This window comes from Saccopteryx leptura, chromosome 2 (assembly GCF_036850995.1).
Source record: "Saccopteryx leptura isolate mSacLep1 chromosome 2, mSacLep1_pri_phased_curated, whole genome shotgun sequence".
Taxonomy (NCBI): Eukaryota; Metazoa; Chordata; class Mammalia; order Chiroptera; family Emballonuridae; genus Saccopteryx; species Saccopteryx leptura.
Window position 1 is genome coordinate 345,092,495 of NC_089504.1, and position 18,496 is coordinate 345,110,990.

Genomic DNA, 18,496 nt, shown 5'->3' on the forward strand with positions numbered 1-18,496 from the left:
AGAAGAAAACAAGAGAGTCGTGCCTGTGATCCCGAACACCCTTCTTGGCATCCAAATGCTTAGCCAGCGTGGGATAGACCTCCAGAAGTTGTCTGATCAGCAGGGACTGCACTAGAACCAGGGCGGTGGTTGGTTAGTTCAGGGGACATTCCATCCAGGCTTTGTAGACCTTTGCTCAGCCACCCCCAGCTCCCAAGCACGCCTCCCATCCATAGTGCAAGGCCTCCTTCTGAGATAGCATCAGAACTGGGCTGCCACACTCAGTCTTTCGGGCTCCTTTCTTTCTGGAGTCTGTACCGACCTCACGGGTCTCTGCTGAGGGAGCAGGCCACTCTGGCATTGGGTTTTGGCGTGTGCGTGATCCCTCTCACTCCCCCACTGACAGATTAGTGTTTAGTGTGGGTTTCTTAACAGGCTGCTCATCTCTATTCATTGAAGGTCCAGAGTTTCTCCCTAAATTTTCAGAGGTGCTTACTTTGTGTGGAACTTGGTTGCAGCTTGACCGGGCTGCTAAGTTGGTGGGTGGGCAGCATGGTTAGTGGCTAGAACCCAAGACTTCTGGTTAGAAAGTGGTTAAGCCCCAGCCCCCTGCTTCTTAACACAGTGGGATCCATGGCTAACTCCGATCTCCAAGCCTCAGTTCCTTGTTTGTGGCATAACAAAGAGAACCTAAGGCTGTTTTGAGGCCCAAATGAAACATGAGAGGACTTTGAAAACCTTAAGCCCCAGTGTTATTATCTGTGCTACGTGGGAACACTTGTTGATCTGATGCCTGGGACACACCTGGCTATGAAATGTGTAGTTGTGTCTTCTCGTGACACGAGCACGAACATATTCCTTAACAGCAGTCTTAGAGTGCATTCCTCTGTAACTCTGAGTCACTTTCCAGATAAACAACCCAGATATGCGAGTGCAGATCCTCAAAGATTATGTCAAACAGCATTTCCCTGCCACCCCCCTGCTCGACTATGCGCTGGAAGTGGAAAAGATTACCACGTCGAAGGTAAAAAAGAAAATGTCCCTCATTCCTGAGTTACAGGTGTTAGGTGAATTTCTTCGGGGAAATAAGGCAGCCACATTACCTTTTGATTGTATAGCTAATACTAAAGCTTGTTTTCTGGAAAATTTTATTTCTGTTGCATAACTTAAGTTCAACAAACATGTACTAAGTGTCAACTAGGTGTCAGGTCCTTTGCTAAACATTGGAGACTGAACTCAGTAAGACAGTCTCTTCTAACCAGCTGGGATGTTTTGGTGGGAGGTGTTTAAATGGTGATCGGAATGCATAGTACTACAGTAAGCAGCAGAAGTAGTAGTACTGAAAAATTTTAAGGGAAAAGAATGAGAAATAATAATAAGTGCTTTGACTATTTTCCCTTCCCAGAAACCAAATCTTATCCTGAATGTAGATGGCTTCATTGGAGTTGCATTTGTAGACATGCTCAGAAGCTGTGGGTCCTTTACTCGGTGAGCTTTGCAATCCTTTCCTTCTTCCTGTTTATTGATTTTTGTTGTTGTTCCCTCCTAACTCTAAAAGCAATGCATGTTCATTATAGAGGGTTTAGAAAATATAGAGAGGTATTAAAAAAAAAAAAAAAACTACCTCTACTCCTACCACCCAGAGCACCCCTTTTCCACTTTGAAATCAGAGAGCTAGCTTCGCAATCCTGGGCAGAGGTCATACTGTCGGTGGGGTAGAGGGCGGTCACGTGAATCATTTTAAAACTGCATATCGATTGTGTGTTGCAGAGAAGAAGCTGATGAATACATTGACATTGGAGCCCTTAATGGCATCTTTGTGCTGGGAAGGAGTATGGGCTTCATTGGTGAGTTAGTTGTTATTGTTTAAAGAATTTTTTAGGGTTTTTTTAACCCCATAGTCCAGCTACACTACTTAACCCATGTGGGATCTACAGAGATGTCACATTGATTTAATCATTGTTTCTCATCCTTCCTTCCTTACTTTCATGTCCCTTTTATCTTTATCTTTGGTCCTTTATCCTTGAAAATGACTTTGATGAGCAAGGGGTCACTGGCTCAGCTGGAGCCCCCCGGTCAAGGCATCATATGAGAAAGCAATCAATGAATAAGTAAGGTGCCGCAGCTATGAGTAGATGCTTCTCATCTCGCTCCTGTCTCTCTCTCGCTAAAAAAAGAAAATGACTTTAATTGCAAGCCCAGCAAAATAATTAAATACAGCAGTTCCCTTTTTTTTCTTTTTTCTTTTTACAGGGACAGAAAGAGAGTCAGAGAGAGGGATAGATAGGGATAGACAGACAGGAACGGAGAGAGATGAGAAGCATCAATCATCAGTTTTTCGTTGTGTCACCTTAGTTGTTCATTGATTGCTTTCTCATATGTGCCTTGACCGTGGGCCTTCAGCAGACTGAGGAACCCCTTGCTCGAGCCAGCAACCTTGGGTCCAAGCTGGTGAGCTTTTTGCTCAAGCCAGATGAGCCCGCGCTCAAGCTGGTGACCTCAGGGTCTCGAACCTGGGTCCTCCGCATCCCAGTCCGACGCTCTATCCACTGCGCCACCACCTGGTCAGGCCAGCAGTTCCTTTTTTTACCAAGCCTGGCATCTACCTTGGGAATGGATCTGGATTTACTTCCCCATATCTTCATATTTGCCATCTGCTTTTTAGTATTAGAAAGATTTCCCTGACCAGGCAGTGGCGCAGTGGATAGAGTGTTGGACTGGGACACAGAGGACCCAGGTTTGAAACCCCGAGGTCACCAGCTTGAGCCCGAGGTCACTGGCTTGAGCGAGGGGTCACTCTGTCTGCTGTAGTCCCCCGGTCAAGGCATATATGGGAAAGCAGTCAATGAACAACTAAGGTGCTGCAACAAAGAATTGATACTTCTCATCTCCCTTACTGTCTGTCCCTATCTGTCCCTTTCTCTGTCTCCAAAAAGAGAGAAAGAGTTCCCTTCCTTGTCCTTTCTCCTTCACCAAACTTACAAATTCACTTTTTTTTTTTTTTTTTTTACAGAGAGAGAGAGTCAGAGAGCGGGATAGATAGGGACTGCCAGACAGGAATGGAGAGAGATGAGAAGCATCAATCATTAGTTTTTCGTTGCGACACCTTAGTTGTTCATTGATTGCTTTCTCATATGTGCCTTGACCACGGGCCTTCAGCAGACCGAGTAACCCTTTGCTCAAGCCAGCGACCTTGGGTCCAAGCTGGTGAGCTTTGCTCAAACCATATGAGCCCGCAACCAGGTGGTGGCGCAGTGGATAAAGCATTGGACTGGGACGCGGAGGGCCCAGGTTTGAGACCCTGAGGTCGCCAGCTTGAGTGCAGGCTCATTTGGCTTGAGCAAAAAGCTCATCAGCTTGAGCCCAAGGTCACTGGCTTGAGGAAGGGGTCACTCGGTCTGCTGTAGCCCCCCGGTCAAGGCACATATGAGAAAGCAATCAATGAACAACTAAGGTGCCGCAATGAAGAATTGATGCTTCTCATCTCCCTTCCTGTCTGTCTATCCCTATCTGTCCCTCTGTCTGTCACAAAAAACAAACGAACAATAAGCCATATGAGCCCGCGCTTAAGCTGACGACCTCGGGGTCTCGAACCTGGGTCCTCCACATCCCAGACCGATTCTCTATCCACTGTGCCACCACTTGGTCAGGCACAAATTCACTAACTCTTAATTTAAAAAATGCACATGCTTCGTTTTAGGACACTATCTTGACCAGAAGAGGCTGAAGCAGGGGCTGTATCGTCACCCGTGGGATGATATTTCATATGTTCTTCCGGAACACATGAGCATGTAACCGAGGCAGGAACCCTGTTGCAAGAAAGTGAAGACAACTCCTCCCCCTGGGAAATAGCGTGCAGACAGCTGGCACTGGAGCTTGCTATAGGATGGGCCTGGAATGTTAACAGCCACTGGTGTACAGGCACTAAAGACCAACACCCACAGGCTAACATTGTTCAGTCCACATAAAGAAGCGTAATATTTTTTTATAAGCATAGAAATAAAAACCAAGCCAATACTTGTGACATTTGCTCTGCTACCTACTGTATTTATTACATAAAAGCATCTAAGCACTGTCATGATAGTGTTTTTCCTCATTGTAGGGCTTTCTGATGTTGCTTTCTTTTTTCCATTAGTTAAAAAAAAAGGTTTCCCTAGAGGAGGAAGGGAATGGAAGTTTTAAGACCTCAAGATACTACTATACATTTAAAGCACCCTTACCGTCTTGATTTTCCACTTCCCTTCTTGCTCATATAACATAAAGAGCATTGTACTAATCTGGTCTTTTTGTATGTTCTGTGTTAGGGTTTGTTTGGTATCTCACTGAAACGTTCCGTGTTGCAGACCAAAGTCTGCTTATGTCAGGGGGTTGAGATCATTGCATCTTTAGCCATTGTCACAAAATATGTGGAGTTATTTAAAATGTAAAGTTGTAACATACATATGGTTAAAATGGAAACGCAAAGCAAAAAGCTGTGAAATGTCTTCTGTGTTATGTTCTCTATTTATGCAACTGACTTGTCTGTCTTTTACTGAAGTGTGGGTCCAAGGACTCGTCTCTAGCCAGTTTGCATCTGTAATCCATAAAGATTCTGGGCAGCTGCCACCTCAGTCTCTTCTCCGTATTATCATAGTTTGGTTTGAATAAAGTATACAGTAACAATGAATACCTACTGCTGTCTCATGTCATCCATACCGTTTCATCTACATTCTTTTGAACTGTACTTTCTAATAATTTTACTACATGTAGCTTTAAAATTTTTAATCTACCTCTTTTAAAAAAAGGAATTAATCTAAACACTGTTTCCAGAAACAAAACACCCACTCTTAAATCTAGACTCTCAGTAAATGGGAAAAAAAGGTCTACTTAACCCAGATATTTATACCAACAATTTGGGAGTCATCCTTTACTTCTCTATATGGTTGACAGTCCTACTGATTTATTCTTTTTAAAAATAATTTAAAGTATAACTGACATTAGTTTCAGATATACAACATAGTTTGATATTTGTATACCCTGTGAAATAATCAAGTCTAGTTACCATTCCGTCTACCCTTTAATTATCCCTCTGATGAATCCATATCTAGTGTCAACTTGTGCCTCGAGTTCTACCTTTGATCCCTTACAGTCCACTGTCCACATTGCCACCACATCTAATTGAGACATTCCCTTGCCTAAAATCCAAAAGTCGTTTTTGGTCATCTTTTGAACAATTACATAGGGAACAGTATAGCGATGGGCCAGGCACTGCAAGACAAGCATTTCATTTAATCCTCATAGTGATCTTCCAACATAGAGAACACTATTATTAGAACATAATGGATTCACAGATAAGTAACTTGCTCACCTTCATGAATTGCATCCCGAACTCATCCATAAGTTGGGGCACGGTCTCAAGTGTTTTATTTTTCAAGTTACCGCAGCCACTTTAAGTACAAATCCTATGTTGCCACCCAAGACACTAACAATGGGTGATGGTCTAAGATGGCTTGTTTTTTATTACTATTATAAGATCTTATTTATTCATTTTAGAAAGGAGAGAGAGAAGGGGGGGGGGGCAGGAAGCATCAACTCCCATATGTGACTTGACCAGGCAAGCCCGGGGTTCTGAACTAGAGACCTGGCATTCCAGGTAAATGCTTTATCCACTGCACCACCACAGGTGATGAGCAAACTACTTACTAAGGGGGAGTGCGCAAGCCATCCTTCAGCGACAAGTGGGTGGGAGGCCTAACGGACAGCAGTCCAGTTGACACCCATGGTGGACGGTGTCGGGTTCAGCGGCGCGTGCGCAGACCTCGCAGCCGGCCGGCTCCGCCCCGCGCCCAATGTTTATTCCCAGAATCCCTCTGCGGTCTCACCGTAACGACTGGATCGTTCCAAGACTAGGGCGGCCAGGCGCGGCGGCGTCAAGATGGCGGCTGCGGCGGTAGCGGCGGCGGCCGCCGCAGCCGCAGCTGCATCTCTGCAGGTACTGGAGATGGAGAGCATGGAGACGGCCGCCGCCGGCTCGGCCGGGCTGGCCGCCGAAGTCAGGGGCAGCGGCACGGTGGACTTCGGGCCCGGGCCTGGCTTATCTGCCATGGAGGCGAGCGGGGGCGATCCGGGGCCGGAGGCCGAGGATTTCGAGTGTAGCTCTCACTGCTCGGAGCTGTCGTGGAGGCAGAACGAGCAGCGACGCCAGGGCCTCTTCTGCGACATTACCTTGTGTTTTGGCGGTGCCGGAGGCCGCGAGTTCCGGGCCCACCGCTCGGTTCTGGCCGCCGCCACCGAGTACTTCACACCCCTGCTTTCGGGCCAGTTCTCCGAATCCCGTTCGGGCCGGGTGGAGATGCGCAAGTGGAGCTCCGAGCCCGGGCCCGAACCCGACACAGTGGAAGCCGTTATCGAATACATGTACACCGGGCGCATCCGCGTCAGCACGGGCAGTGTGCACGAGGTGCTGGAGTTGGCCGACAGGTAAGCTGGGGAGGCGGGAGGTGGAGGGAGATGCTGGCCGTCCCAGGGCCGCATCCGGGGATGGCGCAGGGGAAGGCGGGGAGGACAGTGCCTACGGCGGGGCTCGAGTGAATTCTGAGGAAATGCATTCGTTTGATGCTTAAGGAGTGCCTGCTGTGTGCTGTTGGGCAGCTTCTGCGCTGGGCACTGCGGATGCAGCCATCCAGTCCGGCGAGGGCTACTTGCCCTTAGGGAGCTCAGATTCCAGGTGGTGGGACAAAGGCAATGAAAAGGAAAAGGAAAGTCCACATGTTCTAAGGATAGTAATGTAGTAGAAGAAATACTTTTCTGAGGAGATGACATTTAAACCGACCTCTAAACAGCAAAGACGGGGAATGAACATTTCAGGCAGATAACGCAGAGGCCCTCAGGCAAAAAAAAATCTAGTGGGTGAAGGAGAGGAGGATGTGTGCAATGCGTTGGAATAAGGAGTTTGGCTTTTACTGAGTGATGGCAAGCGGTTAAAGAAATTATCTGATTTAAATATTTTAAAAGATGATTCTGCTGCTGTGGAACATGGATGGTAGGGGGCAGGAGTGGGTGCCCCAGGGACTGGTTAGGAGGGAGGTGAATGCCATGTATAGAGTTGGGAGGAGATTGTTTGGGCAGTATTATGTTACAGTTACATTATTTTAACAAATACCTATTGAGATTAGACACTAAATTCTAAGGTGCTGGGAATTCAGCAGTGAACAAAACAAAAGTCTCTTTCCTCATTGTACTCATATTGGTAGATGGACAACAGTTAAGTGAAATGTTGGGTGATTGTTAGAGCTATGATGAAAAATTAAACATGGTGGGACGTATAGAAAGTGCTGGTGGAGAGAAACTATATTTTAAACTGAATAAAGATTTCTTCACAAAGACATTTTGCAAAGAACTGAAGAAGGCAAGGTATTAATAAATCAGAGCGTTTCAGATAGGGGACATAGGCAAAGGCCCTGAGGTGGACCTTGTCTGGATGGTAAAGAATAGCAGGAAGCCACTTGGCCAGATCAAAGGGATACCAAATGAGAAGAGGAGGAGAGGCTTATGTGTGGGAATGGGAATGGATCGGATCCATAAGGCTTTGTCGACCTGTGGAAGGACTTGAACTACTCTGAATAAGATGGAAGGTTTGAGGTGGAGGAATGATGCAGTCTGATTCCAAGGATTTGCTGTATTGAAAAAAGGATAGTGCAGCAGGGAAGGGGTGGAAGGGCAGAGACCCCGGCCTGGTTGCTCAGTGAATAGAGCGTTGTCCTGGCACTTCGGGCTGGATCCCTAGTCAGGGCACATATGAGAAGCAACCAATGAGTGCGCATTAAATGGAACAACTACTGGTAAGTGGAACAATTAGTTGATGCCTCCCTTCCTTCCTCCCTCCCTCCTTTTTCTCCCTTCCTCCCTCCCTCTCTCCCCCTCCTTCTCTTCCACCCTTTCTTCCTTCCTTCCCTCTCTTCTCTCCCACCTTCCCCTTCCATCGCCCTCCCCCCTCCCCCACTCACTCAAACCAGTGGAAAAATTTTTTAAAAGGAGGGGCTGTAGGGGCAGAAGCAGAAAGACTAATTTAGGAGATTGCTGCAATGGTGGTAGAGACTTGGATTGAGGGGAGGGGGCAGTAAAAGTGCTAAGAAGTGCTTCAATTCTAGATATATTTTGAAGATAGAGGAGATGAATTTGCTGATGGATTTGTGGGTGTGAGGGAAAGACTGCTAGTTTTTGGACCCAAGCAATTGGAAAGATAGTATTGTTATTTATTAAAATGTGGAAGACTGCAGGAAAGCAAGTATGGAAGGAAGATCAGGAGTTTGATTTGGGTCCAGGAGATGTCTGAGTAGGCAGTTGAACATCAGAACATTGGGAGCTAGAGATTGGGAAGAAAATAGCATGTAGAGCCCTGGCCAGATAGCTCAGTTAGAACATCGTCCCGAAGCACAGAGGTTACTCCTTTGTTCCCCAGTCAGAGCACATAGAGGAACAGATCTATATGTTCCTGTCTGTCTCTCTCTGAAATCAATAAAAAATAAATACATAAAAATAAATAGAATATCAATGATAGTTAAAGCTGTGGGGATGGAAGAGGATGTAGGTAGGGAAGAGGAGGGGCAGGACTGCCTTAGGGTTCTTTAAAATGTTAAAGAGGGGCCCTGGCCGGTTGGCTCAGTGGTAGAGCTTCGGCCTGGCGTGCAGAAGTCCCGGGTTCGATTCCGGCCAGGGCACACAGGAGAAGCGCCCATCTGCTTCTCCACCCCTCTCCCTCTCCTTCCTCTCTGTCTCTCTCTTCCCCTCCGGCAGCCGAGGCTCCATTGGAGCAAAAGATGGCCCGGGGCGCTGGGGATGACTCCTTGGCCTCCACCCCAGGCGCTAGAGTGGCTCTGATCGTGACAGAGCGACAGAGCGATGCCCTGGATGGGCAGAGCATCGCCCCCTGGTGGGCGTGCCCGGTGGATTCCAGTCGGGCGCATGCGGGAGTCTGTCTGACTGCCTCCCCGTTTCCAGCTTCAGAAAAATACAAAATAAATAAAATAAAATATTAAAGAGGAACGAGCAGAGAAGACTGATTTCATTGAAACCTAGAAAGAAAGGATGTCTCGGAGGAAGTAGCCGGTTATGTCAGCTCTGTCAACTGTTAAGTGTTCATTGAATTTGGTGATAATAGAGGTCTTTGATGGTATTGATAAGAACCATTTAAGTTAAGTCTCGCTGCAAAGAAGGTCAGAAAAATGATATACATGGAAATGTTTGGGGAGGAGTCCTGAGAGATCTATCTTTTTCCCCCCTTCAGATAGGAGATCCTAGAGCATGTTTGTGCACTGATGAAAAATGAATCAGTAGAAGAGGAGAAATTGATGTTACAGGAGGGGGAATAATTGCAGTAACAAAGTCCTTGAAACCAAAATGGGGCTAGAATCTATATTAAAAATGGAAAAGTTGGACTGGGGAGGCAGAGTACAGGGTACAGCTGTTGGCAGTTTGGGTGGTGGGAAGATGAAGTTTCTGCCCTGATCGCTTTCTCTTAAAGTGTGAGGCTGGGTCATCTGTTAGAGCAGGGGTAGTCAACCTTTTTATACCTACCGCCCACTTTTGTGTCTCTGTTAGTAGTAAAATTTTCTAACCGCCCACCGGTTCCACAGTAATGGTGATTTATAAAGTAGGGAAGTAACTTTACTTTATAAAATTTATAAAGCAGAGTTACAGCAAGTTAAAGCATAAATAATAATTACTTACCAAGTACTTTATGTTGAATTTTCGCTAAGTTTGGCAGAATAAATCTTTATAAAACAACTTACTATAGTTAAATCTATCTTTTTATTTATACTTTGGTTGCTCTGCTACTGCCCACCATGAAAGCTGGAACGCCCACTAGTGGTTGGTAGGGACTAGGTTGACTACCATTGTGTTAGGTATAATGGAGTGGGACAGGGTAGGGCAGTTATAGATCTGAGAGGGGAGTGTTGAGTGAAAATGGAAATTAAAGGGTCATTGCACGCATTCGTGCTGTGTTTACTTCTGTCACGTGAACTTGTGGTTTTTAGATTTGTCCCTGCTTTATTGAGGAGTTGGAGGTGAAGAGGAGAGAACATCCCAATTTACTTAAAACTTCTCTCCATCTGTCAGTGCTGAGCATCTGCCTTGTATTAGGCCCATGATGGCTAACCTTTTTATAAAAACCTCCCACTTTTGCAGTGCTGATCAACCTGGTCCCTCCCACCCACTAGTGGGTATTCCAGTTTTCATGGTGGGCTTAGCTGAGCAACCGCAGGGCTCCACGATTGGCCCACCGTGAAAGCTGGAACGCCCACTAGTGGGCGGGAGGGACCAGGTTGACCAGCACTACAAAAGTGGGCAGTTTTTATAAAAAGGTTCACCATCACGGTGTTAGGCACTGTTCTGAGTGTCCTGCAGCCATAGCATCTAATCTTATCATCAGCTCTGAGGCAGGATCCCTCTCCCTACTACTCCCTACCCTCCATATACTCTGTTGATCATACACTTACAATGTGACAAGGAGTGCCCAGTGCAGTGCCCATCTAGCTATTGTTTTCATCGAGGAGTGTTTCCAAACACCTGTCCAAGGAAATAGTGGCAGAATTACCTGGAGTACTTGTCAAAATTAGGAGCTGGGGTGGAGTGGGGGCGGCTGGGAATCTAGTGATCCTGGCACCTAGACATGTTTGAAAGCCACTAGAGCTCTTACCACTCCACCGTGTCTTTTTCTGGTGTCTAAAATAGTATGTTCCCTGAAGAGGGTAATGGGACTCTGTCATTCGTCTTTATATCTTTGTTAGCGTCATCTGATGGCTGTTGGCACCAATTTAACGCCAACAGGAATTCCCAGTTTGGGGTGCAGTGAAGAAGGAAACTATTCAGTGCAAACAGCTCAATGCGATTCAATGCAGCGATGAAAACAGCTTGGGCTGTGGAACAGGTCATTTGTGATATACAGCATGGCTGTGAGGCAACCCTGGGGCCAGGCTGCTTTCTAGCTAGACAACGCAGCTGCTCTCCCTCCTTGATGGCCTGCTCCATTCTGTGCCACTTGAGCTAGTTCTGCTTTGCCCTGATTCAGTATGACATCTTTGGTGTGTAAGTTTAGCCAGGGATATGCAGTTTTTCATGGAAAAAGAAAGTGCACTCTCAGAACTGGAGAGAAACGGGTTTATATGGACAGAAGTGCCTGTCGCTGGTCCCTGGTTGATCTATCCTCATGCAAATTAGGACTCCAAATCTTCACAGTTTGATTGGTTCAAAAGACACTGTCCTGATTGGTCAGAACAAAGCCACTCTGGTTAGTTAGAATTGCACAACTTTAGGGAAAGCCTCAGTCCTATGGGTTGAAATAGGATTCCAATAAGAGCTGGCTCAGATGACGGAAACAGTGCAGGCAGTTAGTTCAGTGCAAACGCAAGTAGATCAGTGAAGGCTTCTACCCTGAGTATAGTTTGTGTGGGAGACCCTGTGTAGTAATGGCTACTAACCACTTGTTTTTAAAAATTTGAGCCCAATTAGCCACTAGGATCTCTCTCTGAGTAGATGTCTTCATTCTCAGAGTTTACAATAGTTGTGGGAACCATAATAACAAATGGTTACTGAATTAGAGAGGCCTTGGCTGGTATTGTTATTGATATATATTATTAAGGTTCTCAATTCTGGGGACTTTCTCTTTTTTAAAGCTGCGGTCTCAAATTAGCTGCCCTTGGGGCTGAATTCTGCCAAGTTTATGGATTTGGCTGAAACTATTGTAAAGGTTCTTTTGTTTTGTTTTGTTTTAACTTTAAACAAATTTAGGTGGGCAATTTCTAGTCAGCTACAGGAAAACCCACTTTCTTTTCTTTTTAAAACCTAGGCTATCCTATACATTTTTTGTTTTTTGGTTTGTTTGTTGTTTTTTTTTTTGCATTTTTCTGAAGCTGGAAACGGGGAGGCAGTCAGACTGACTCCCGCATGCGCCCGACCAGGATCCACCCGGCACGCCCACCAGGGGGCGATGCTCTGCCCATCCGGGGCGACGCTCTGTCGCGACCAGAGCCACTCTAGCGCCTGGGGCAGAGGCCAAGGAGCCATCCCCAGCGCCGGGGCCATCTTTGCTCCAATGGAGCCTCGGCTGCGGGAGGGGAAGAGAGAGACAGAGAGGAAGGAGAGGGAGAGGGGTGGAGAAGCAGATGGGCGCTTCTCCTGTGTGTCCTGGCCGGGAATCGAACCGGGACTCCTGCACGCCAGGCCGACGCTCTACCACTGAGCCGACCAGCCAGGGCTTCTACACATTTTTTTATTGTTTTATTTCCTGGCTTCTTCCGATGTTTGAGTTTGCTTTGCCACCCCTCATTTAATGAGAATGCAGCTTGGCCCAGAGTGCTCCCCTACTCCCAGCACCACCTTCCACTTGCTGAATTGGGAGAAAGAAAGGTCTGGTGAAGAAGGGATTTAAGCCTTTTGACGCAAAACCTTCCCTGTGGTTCCTTCTGATGCTTGAGCAAACAGCCTCCTAGGAGCCATAGTTCCTATACCGTGCAGTCTGTGCTTAATAAAGTCTCTTCACTGAGACCCTGCCTCATTGAAGAAGGGCTGGTAACAAACAAGGGATTAGCACAAGGTGGCATGCATAGACAAATTTGAATTGGGATTTGCCTTTCCAGGGGCAAATTAAAATGAAAATAAAGTGTGGGACTGTTGTTCTTTTTAAAGGATATGTTCTGAAAAATCTTACATGATTTAAAAACTCTATTTTGTGTGTGTGTGTGTGTGTGTTACATATATAGTGCATAGTATGCAATTATATACAAACCATATACAGTAATGTAATTTAAAATAGATCTTATATAAAGATGATTTTATAATTTTTTATTTTTTTATTTTTCTGAAGTTGGAAACGGGGAGGCAGTCAGACAGACTCCGCATGCGCCTGACCGGGATCCACCGGGCATGCCCACCAGGGGGCGATGCTCCGCCCAGCTGGGCCATTGCTTTGTTGTAACCAGAGCCATTCTAGCGCCTGAGGCAGAGGCCACAGAGCCGTCCCCAGTGCCTGGGCCAACCTTACCCCAATGGAGTCTTGGCTGCGGGAGGGGAAGAGAGAGACAGAGAGAAAGGAGAGAGGGAGGGGTGGAAAAGCAGATGGGTGCTTCTCCTGTGTGCCCTGGCCAGGAATCGAACCCGGGACTCCTGCACACCAGGCTGACGCTCTACTACTGAGCCAACCGGCCAGGGCCTATACTGCTTTTAAACATGCTTTTCAGCCTGACCTGTGGTGGCGCAGTGGATCAAGCGTCGACCTGGAATGCTGAGGTCGCTGGTTCAAAACCCTGGGCTTGCACGGTCAAGGCACATGTAGGAGTTGATGCTTCCTGCTCCTCCTCCCTTCTCTCTCTCTCTGTCTCTCTTCTCTAAAATGAATAAATAAAAATAAATAAATAAATAAATAAACCATGCTTTTCAGCATAATCCATTTTAATTTGGGAGGATATGCTTTTTTTTTCAGGTACTGTACATGAAGTGAGATGAAACTTACCATTTCAATTTGTATAATTCACATGCTCTCAAAATGCAGCCACATAAAATGTGCACTAAATTAATCCTTCTTTTTATTGATTTTAGGTTCCTACTAACTCGTTTAAAAGAATTTTGTGGAGAATTTCTCAAGAAAAAGCTTCATCTCTCTAATTGTGTGGCCATCCATAGCTTAGCTCACATGTATACCCTGAGCCAGCTTGCTCTGAAAGCTGCTGATATGATACGGAGGAATTTTCACAAAGTAATTCAGGATGAGGAATTTTATACTTTACCCTTCCATCTGATTCGAGATTGGTTGTCAGACTTGGAAATCACGGTTGATTCTGAAGAGGTTCTTTTTGAAACAGTTTTGAAGTGGGTTCAGAGAAATGCTGAAGAGAGGGAGAGGTACTTTGAAGAACTTTTTAAATTGCTCAGATTGTCGCAGATGAAACCCACATACCTTACTCGGCATGTCAAACCAGAGAGGCTGGTGGCCAACAATGAAGTTTGTGTCAAGTTAGTGGCCGACGCAGTGGAGAGGCATGCTCTGAGAGCAGAGAACATCCAGGCTGGCGCATTCCAGCATCCTGCTTCTCATGTATCACTGTTACCTCGCTATGGGCAAAACATGGACGTGATCATGGTTATTGGAGGTGTGTCGGAAGGAGGGGACTATTTAAGTGAATGTGTGGGATATTTTGTCGATGAGGACAGATGGGTAAACTTGCCCCATATTCACAATCACCTGGATGGACATGCAGTTGCAGTAACAGAATCCTACGTGTATGTTGCTGGATCAATGGAACCAGGGTTTGCTAAAACTGTGGAAAGGTATAACCCAAATTTTAATATGTGGGAACATGTCTGTAGTCTGATGACAAGGAAGCATTCTTTTGGGCTAACAGAAGTCAAAGGGAAGCTCTATAGTATTGGAGGACATGGCAACTTTAGTCCTGGCTTTAAAGATGTTACTGTTTATAATCCCGAGCTTGATAAGTGGCACAACTTGGAATCAGCACCAAAGATTCTTCGAGATGTCAAAGCACTAGCCTTTGAAGACCGGTTTGTATACATTGCTGCCCGTACTCCTGTGGACCGGGACACAGAAGATGGGTTAAAGGCTGTAATTACTTGCTATGATACAGAGACTCGACAGTGGCAAGATGTAGAATCTTTGCCACTTATAGACAATTACTGTTTTTTCCAAATGTCCGTGGTCAATTCAAACTTTTATCAGACTGCATCATGCTGTCCCAAGAGTTATTCTTTAGAAAATGAAGAGGCAGTCAGGAAAATTGCCAACCAGGTTTCCGATGAGATCCTTGAAAGCTTACCTCCAGAAGTCCTAAGCATCGAAGGAGCAGCCATTTGCTATTACAAAGATGATGTTTTTATTATTGGAGGCTGGAAAAACAGTGATGATATTGACAAGCAGTATCGGAAAGAAGCCTACCGATACTGTGCTGAGAGGAAAAGGTGGATGCTTCTTCCTCCCATGCCACAGCCTCGTTGTAGAGCCACTGCTTGCCACGTGAGAATCCCATACCGGTACTTGCACGGCACACAGAGATATCCTATGCCTCAAAACTTAATGTGGCAGAAGGACCGGATCAGGCAGATGCAAGAAATACATCGGCACGCCCTAAACATGCGGCGAGTGCCAAGTTCTCAGATTGAATGCTAAGTTCTCTAATACATGCAGCTTAAAACAGTTATACCTGTTTTGTGAGTCTGAAGATATCCAGACTGTTACTTGAAAAAGTATGTTGATAACTTATTTTCTACCTGAATGGATTATTGCTCTCTGTAAAGGAAATATACTTAAAAACAGAAGACTGGGAAACTCAATTCAATACATGGTAATTTTTGTTAGCTTGCAATCTGTTTCTGCCTCCAGTTTGTGTGTGTGTACTAGCTAAATAAAAGCTATTAAAGACCAGTGAGAAAACCAGATGTGGTTACTTGGCTGGTTTTCTGCCACGAAGTTATAACTCTTTTGTCTTAGGGACTTAGGTTTTGAACATGCTTTAAGCACCGGTTTTATTTGCACATTTACCTTGATAATCCTTTTTATTTTTTCCTGAATGGTTGGTTTTGACAAGATCAGAACTTATACATTGAGCCCTCATCTGTAAGAGGTATGTGCAATAGTGATACTGAAATTTGAAGGAAAAAGCACAATATTACAGCAAGATGATTTTAGAATATTTGCATTGATCTTTTATCTATCTAGAAGGGCTATTTTGTTTCCTTCTAGGAGAGATGACTGATGAGAAATTTGTGATTGGCTTATGCATTTTTGAATATTTTTAATTTCTTTAGCAACTGAGTTTCGACTTCAAGCTGTCACTCAGATGATGGTAGTTGGCAAAAGTATTGATCTTTAGCTGATTGATTGAATACAAAGGATATTATATATGTCGAATTTGTTTCTCTGAGAAGAGAAGTATTAATATAAACTGAGAAATCAAAGGCATTAAAATTTTTTCAAATACTCCCTAAGTGCGGGCTTATAAGTTAATGAGTGTAAATAATGCCTATGACAATCGACATTCAATGCCTTCGATTTTAAATTTTGCTCTAATGCATATTTAATAAAATCCTCATTCCTTTCTTAAACTTTGAAATGGAAAGGCAACAATTTAGAGAAATGTTGCTAAAGAGAAGCCTTATTATTTCTCAATGCAGCTCTAGACTTTTTTTTTTCTTAAGAGTGTATTTGAGCCAAACTGACCACTTATGCCAGGAGCACGATCTCAAATGCTCCCCAGTTGCTCTAGACTTTAATTAAAACTTTGAGCCTAGAATACCAAATTTAAGTGCATAATTCTGGCTCTTCACAATTTATTGCTGTGATTATCTTTTATTTTTATGCATCCTTCTGAGTCTTTTTCACACTCCCAAGCTTTACACAAATTAGCACTCAGATTGACTATTTTAGCACTCAGTAACTCTTGCTCTTACTGTTTGCAATGTGGGTCCAGTATTTTTGTTTGTTTCTTTCAGAATAGCTCTACTTTCTTAAGACATTCCAGAATACTGTCCTAGAGGTTGAATTCTGAGCGTAGTGATTTTTTTTTCTTCCCCATTATAGTTAACCTCCTTATTAATTATATCAGACATTAAAAAAAGAAAAATACAACTAGAAACTTTAGCTCTCAGTTTGCTGCAAGACTATTGATTATTTAGTCCTTTGGAAGCTCTGTCCTAAAAATTTTCCTGAAATTTCTAATTTGATATCCCTGCCTAGGACAGTTTTTCAATAAATGTGTTAGAAATCTGCTTTAAAACCATTTAATGTAGACTGGGGTGCGGAAGGAAACTGTAAGTTATATTTCTATATGAAGATATATTATCCTACCCACCTCAACTATTTTCTCAGTTTCTGTGTATTTGTAGTTTTTAATAAAAGCCATTGGATTCTGAGAAGTGCTAATTCTTAGCTGTGAGAAGTCTATGCAAGTAAGACAGAAAAGCTCATTGAATGAAGTCTTCATTTCTCTCTGATATAGACTGCTAGCAAACTACCTTTTCTTGGTTGTGTTCAATTCAGTAGTTCACTAGAATACCAGTTTCTTTCTAGAAGGGTGTGATGTAAGGATTTGGGCCTGTTTTTGTCTGTTTTCTGATATAGTCATTACCAATTTATTTGAAGAGTTGTCTCCCCCCCCCCCCCCATATAATGTGGCAGAAATTATAACTCATAAACTGAGGTATAATCTGGTTTTGAAAACTTGATTGAAATTGTCTTTTAACTTAGCAGGCAGCCTAGACCATGGGTGAAAAGAAGGGGTAAGTCATTCCTTGCATGATGATGTGTGCAGGTCTTCCTGACTACTGAATTTCTAATTTTCATATTTGAATTCACACATGTGATTTCACATCAATAACTTGTGTTTCTGAAATATCCTAACTAACTTGTTAATCAGGAAAGAAACCAGATTTGCTTAAATCTGTTCAAGGCTGACATTCTAAACTGAAAATGACTTCCCAGTATATTTGGAAAGGTTCTGATTTATGAGGAGCCTAAAGTGGCTCTTTGGGGGGGAAATGTCCTTTATGGTGAAAACTTAACAATTGTGTTTGGTAATTTAAACAGTTAAAAATATAGCTTTAAAAAGGCAATGTGTATTTAAGCAAACCTTTTTTGTTGTTGTTGATTTTGGTTTTGTTTTGTGAAAGGAAAGAGGACTTGATCATATGAAAAGCCACAATTATATATAACTTTGAGTGAAACCACTTCTATCTCAGAATGGTTATCTTTTAACTATACCTACTCCACCATAGTTTGTTTTTTTAATCACTGGAATATATATTGAGAATGTCAGTCATGAGCTTAGTGTTTAAGTATCTCACTTGTAGTTACTTGCATGTTTAGTCTTGTGTATCTTGGTATCTTGGCTTTTGCTGTGCCAATTCAAAAATATTTTGCCAAAAAATATCTCAAAGTTCATTGACATCAGTTTAGTTTTGGTCACTTGGTTTTGTGTAGTATTTCTGGGACCAAAAATGTTAAAATACTAACTTTTTAAATATAGAACATATTTGGAGCTGGAAAGACAGTGTTTATGGAAAATTTGTGTGCTTTCTATTTTAAACTCTTCAGGCTGCTGGTAAGGCAGTTTTTAGGGCACACTTTTTTCTTCATGTTTCTTGACTGGTATAGCATGTGGTATGTTTAAATACTTTATTTTCTGCTTCATAATTCTAATATGAACACTATACTATTGGTAGACAGATAAGCTAAATTGTGTGTTTTAGTTACTTGGCCTAATCAAGCATAACCAAAGGGACTTTTTTGGACTTTCTTCGAATTAAGCTTAAGTAAAAAGGGTATCATATTTCATGTCTTTTGAAAACAAAGAATTGTGAAGCATGTTCATCTGCCTACACTAGAAAAATAGGGTGCCTATAGGTTGCTATTTAACTGGAGTATATTTGAGAAGCAACTCAGTCTCCTTTTTTAACTGTGAAACATTTTGGCACAGCGCATCACTCCAATTTGTTACTTTTTTTTTTTTTTTTTTTTTTTTTTCTTTTTCAT

At 43.7% G+C, this 18,496-nt stretch overlaps 2 protein-coding genes across 3 annotated transcripts in view; both read left to right on the forward strand.

The window, feature by feature from the left end:
- ACLY (ATP citrate lyase) overlaps positions 1-4,651 on the forward strand; it is a 46,887-nt gene extending 42,236 nt beyond the window's left edge. For both annotated transcript variants that reach the window (XM_066364189.1, XM_066364190.1), the window contains 4 exons: positions 890-1,003; positions 1,385-1,467; positions 1,750-1,826; positions 3,680-4,651. In XM_066364189.1, the coding sequence (XP_066220286.1) occupies positions 890-1,003; positions 1,385-1,467; positions 1,750-1,826; positions 3,680-3,774 (369 nt within the window). In that variant the 3' untranslated portion in view covers positions 3,775-4,651. The remainder of the gene's footprint in view (positions 1-889; positions 1,004-1,384; positions 1,468-1,749; positions 1,827-3,679) is intronic.
- Positions 4,652-5,830: 1,179 nt separating this feature from the next.
- On the forward strand, positions 5,831-18,466 carry KLHL11 (kelch like family member 11). The gene is made up of 2 exons (XM_066364191.1): positions 5,831-6,438; positions 13,555-18,466. Exons 1-2 carry the CDS (start codon positions 5,894-5,896, stop codon positions 15,134-15,136), a joined length of 2,127 nt encoding a protein of 708 aa, XP_066220288.1. The 5' UTR covers positions 5,831-5,893; the 3' UTR covers positions 15,137-18,466.
- Positions 18,467-18,496: the final 30 nt, after the last annotated feature.

Bases quoted from the DNA above. Each gene is read 5' to 3' on its own strand.
- KLHL11 (XM_066364191.1), top strand. From the start codon at position 5,894: ATGGCGGCTGCGGCGGTAGCGGCGGCGGCCGCCGCAGCCGCAGCTGCA. The intron at 6,439-13,554 runs GTAAGCTGGGGA...TATTGATTTTAG, and splicing joins GTGCTGGAGTTGGCCGACAG to GTTCCTACTAACTCGTTTAA.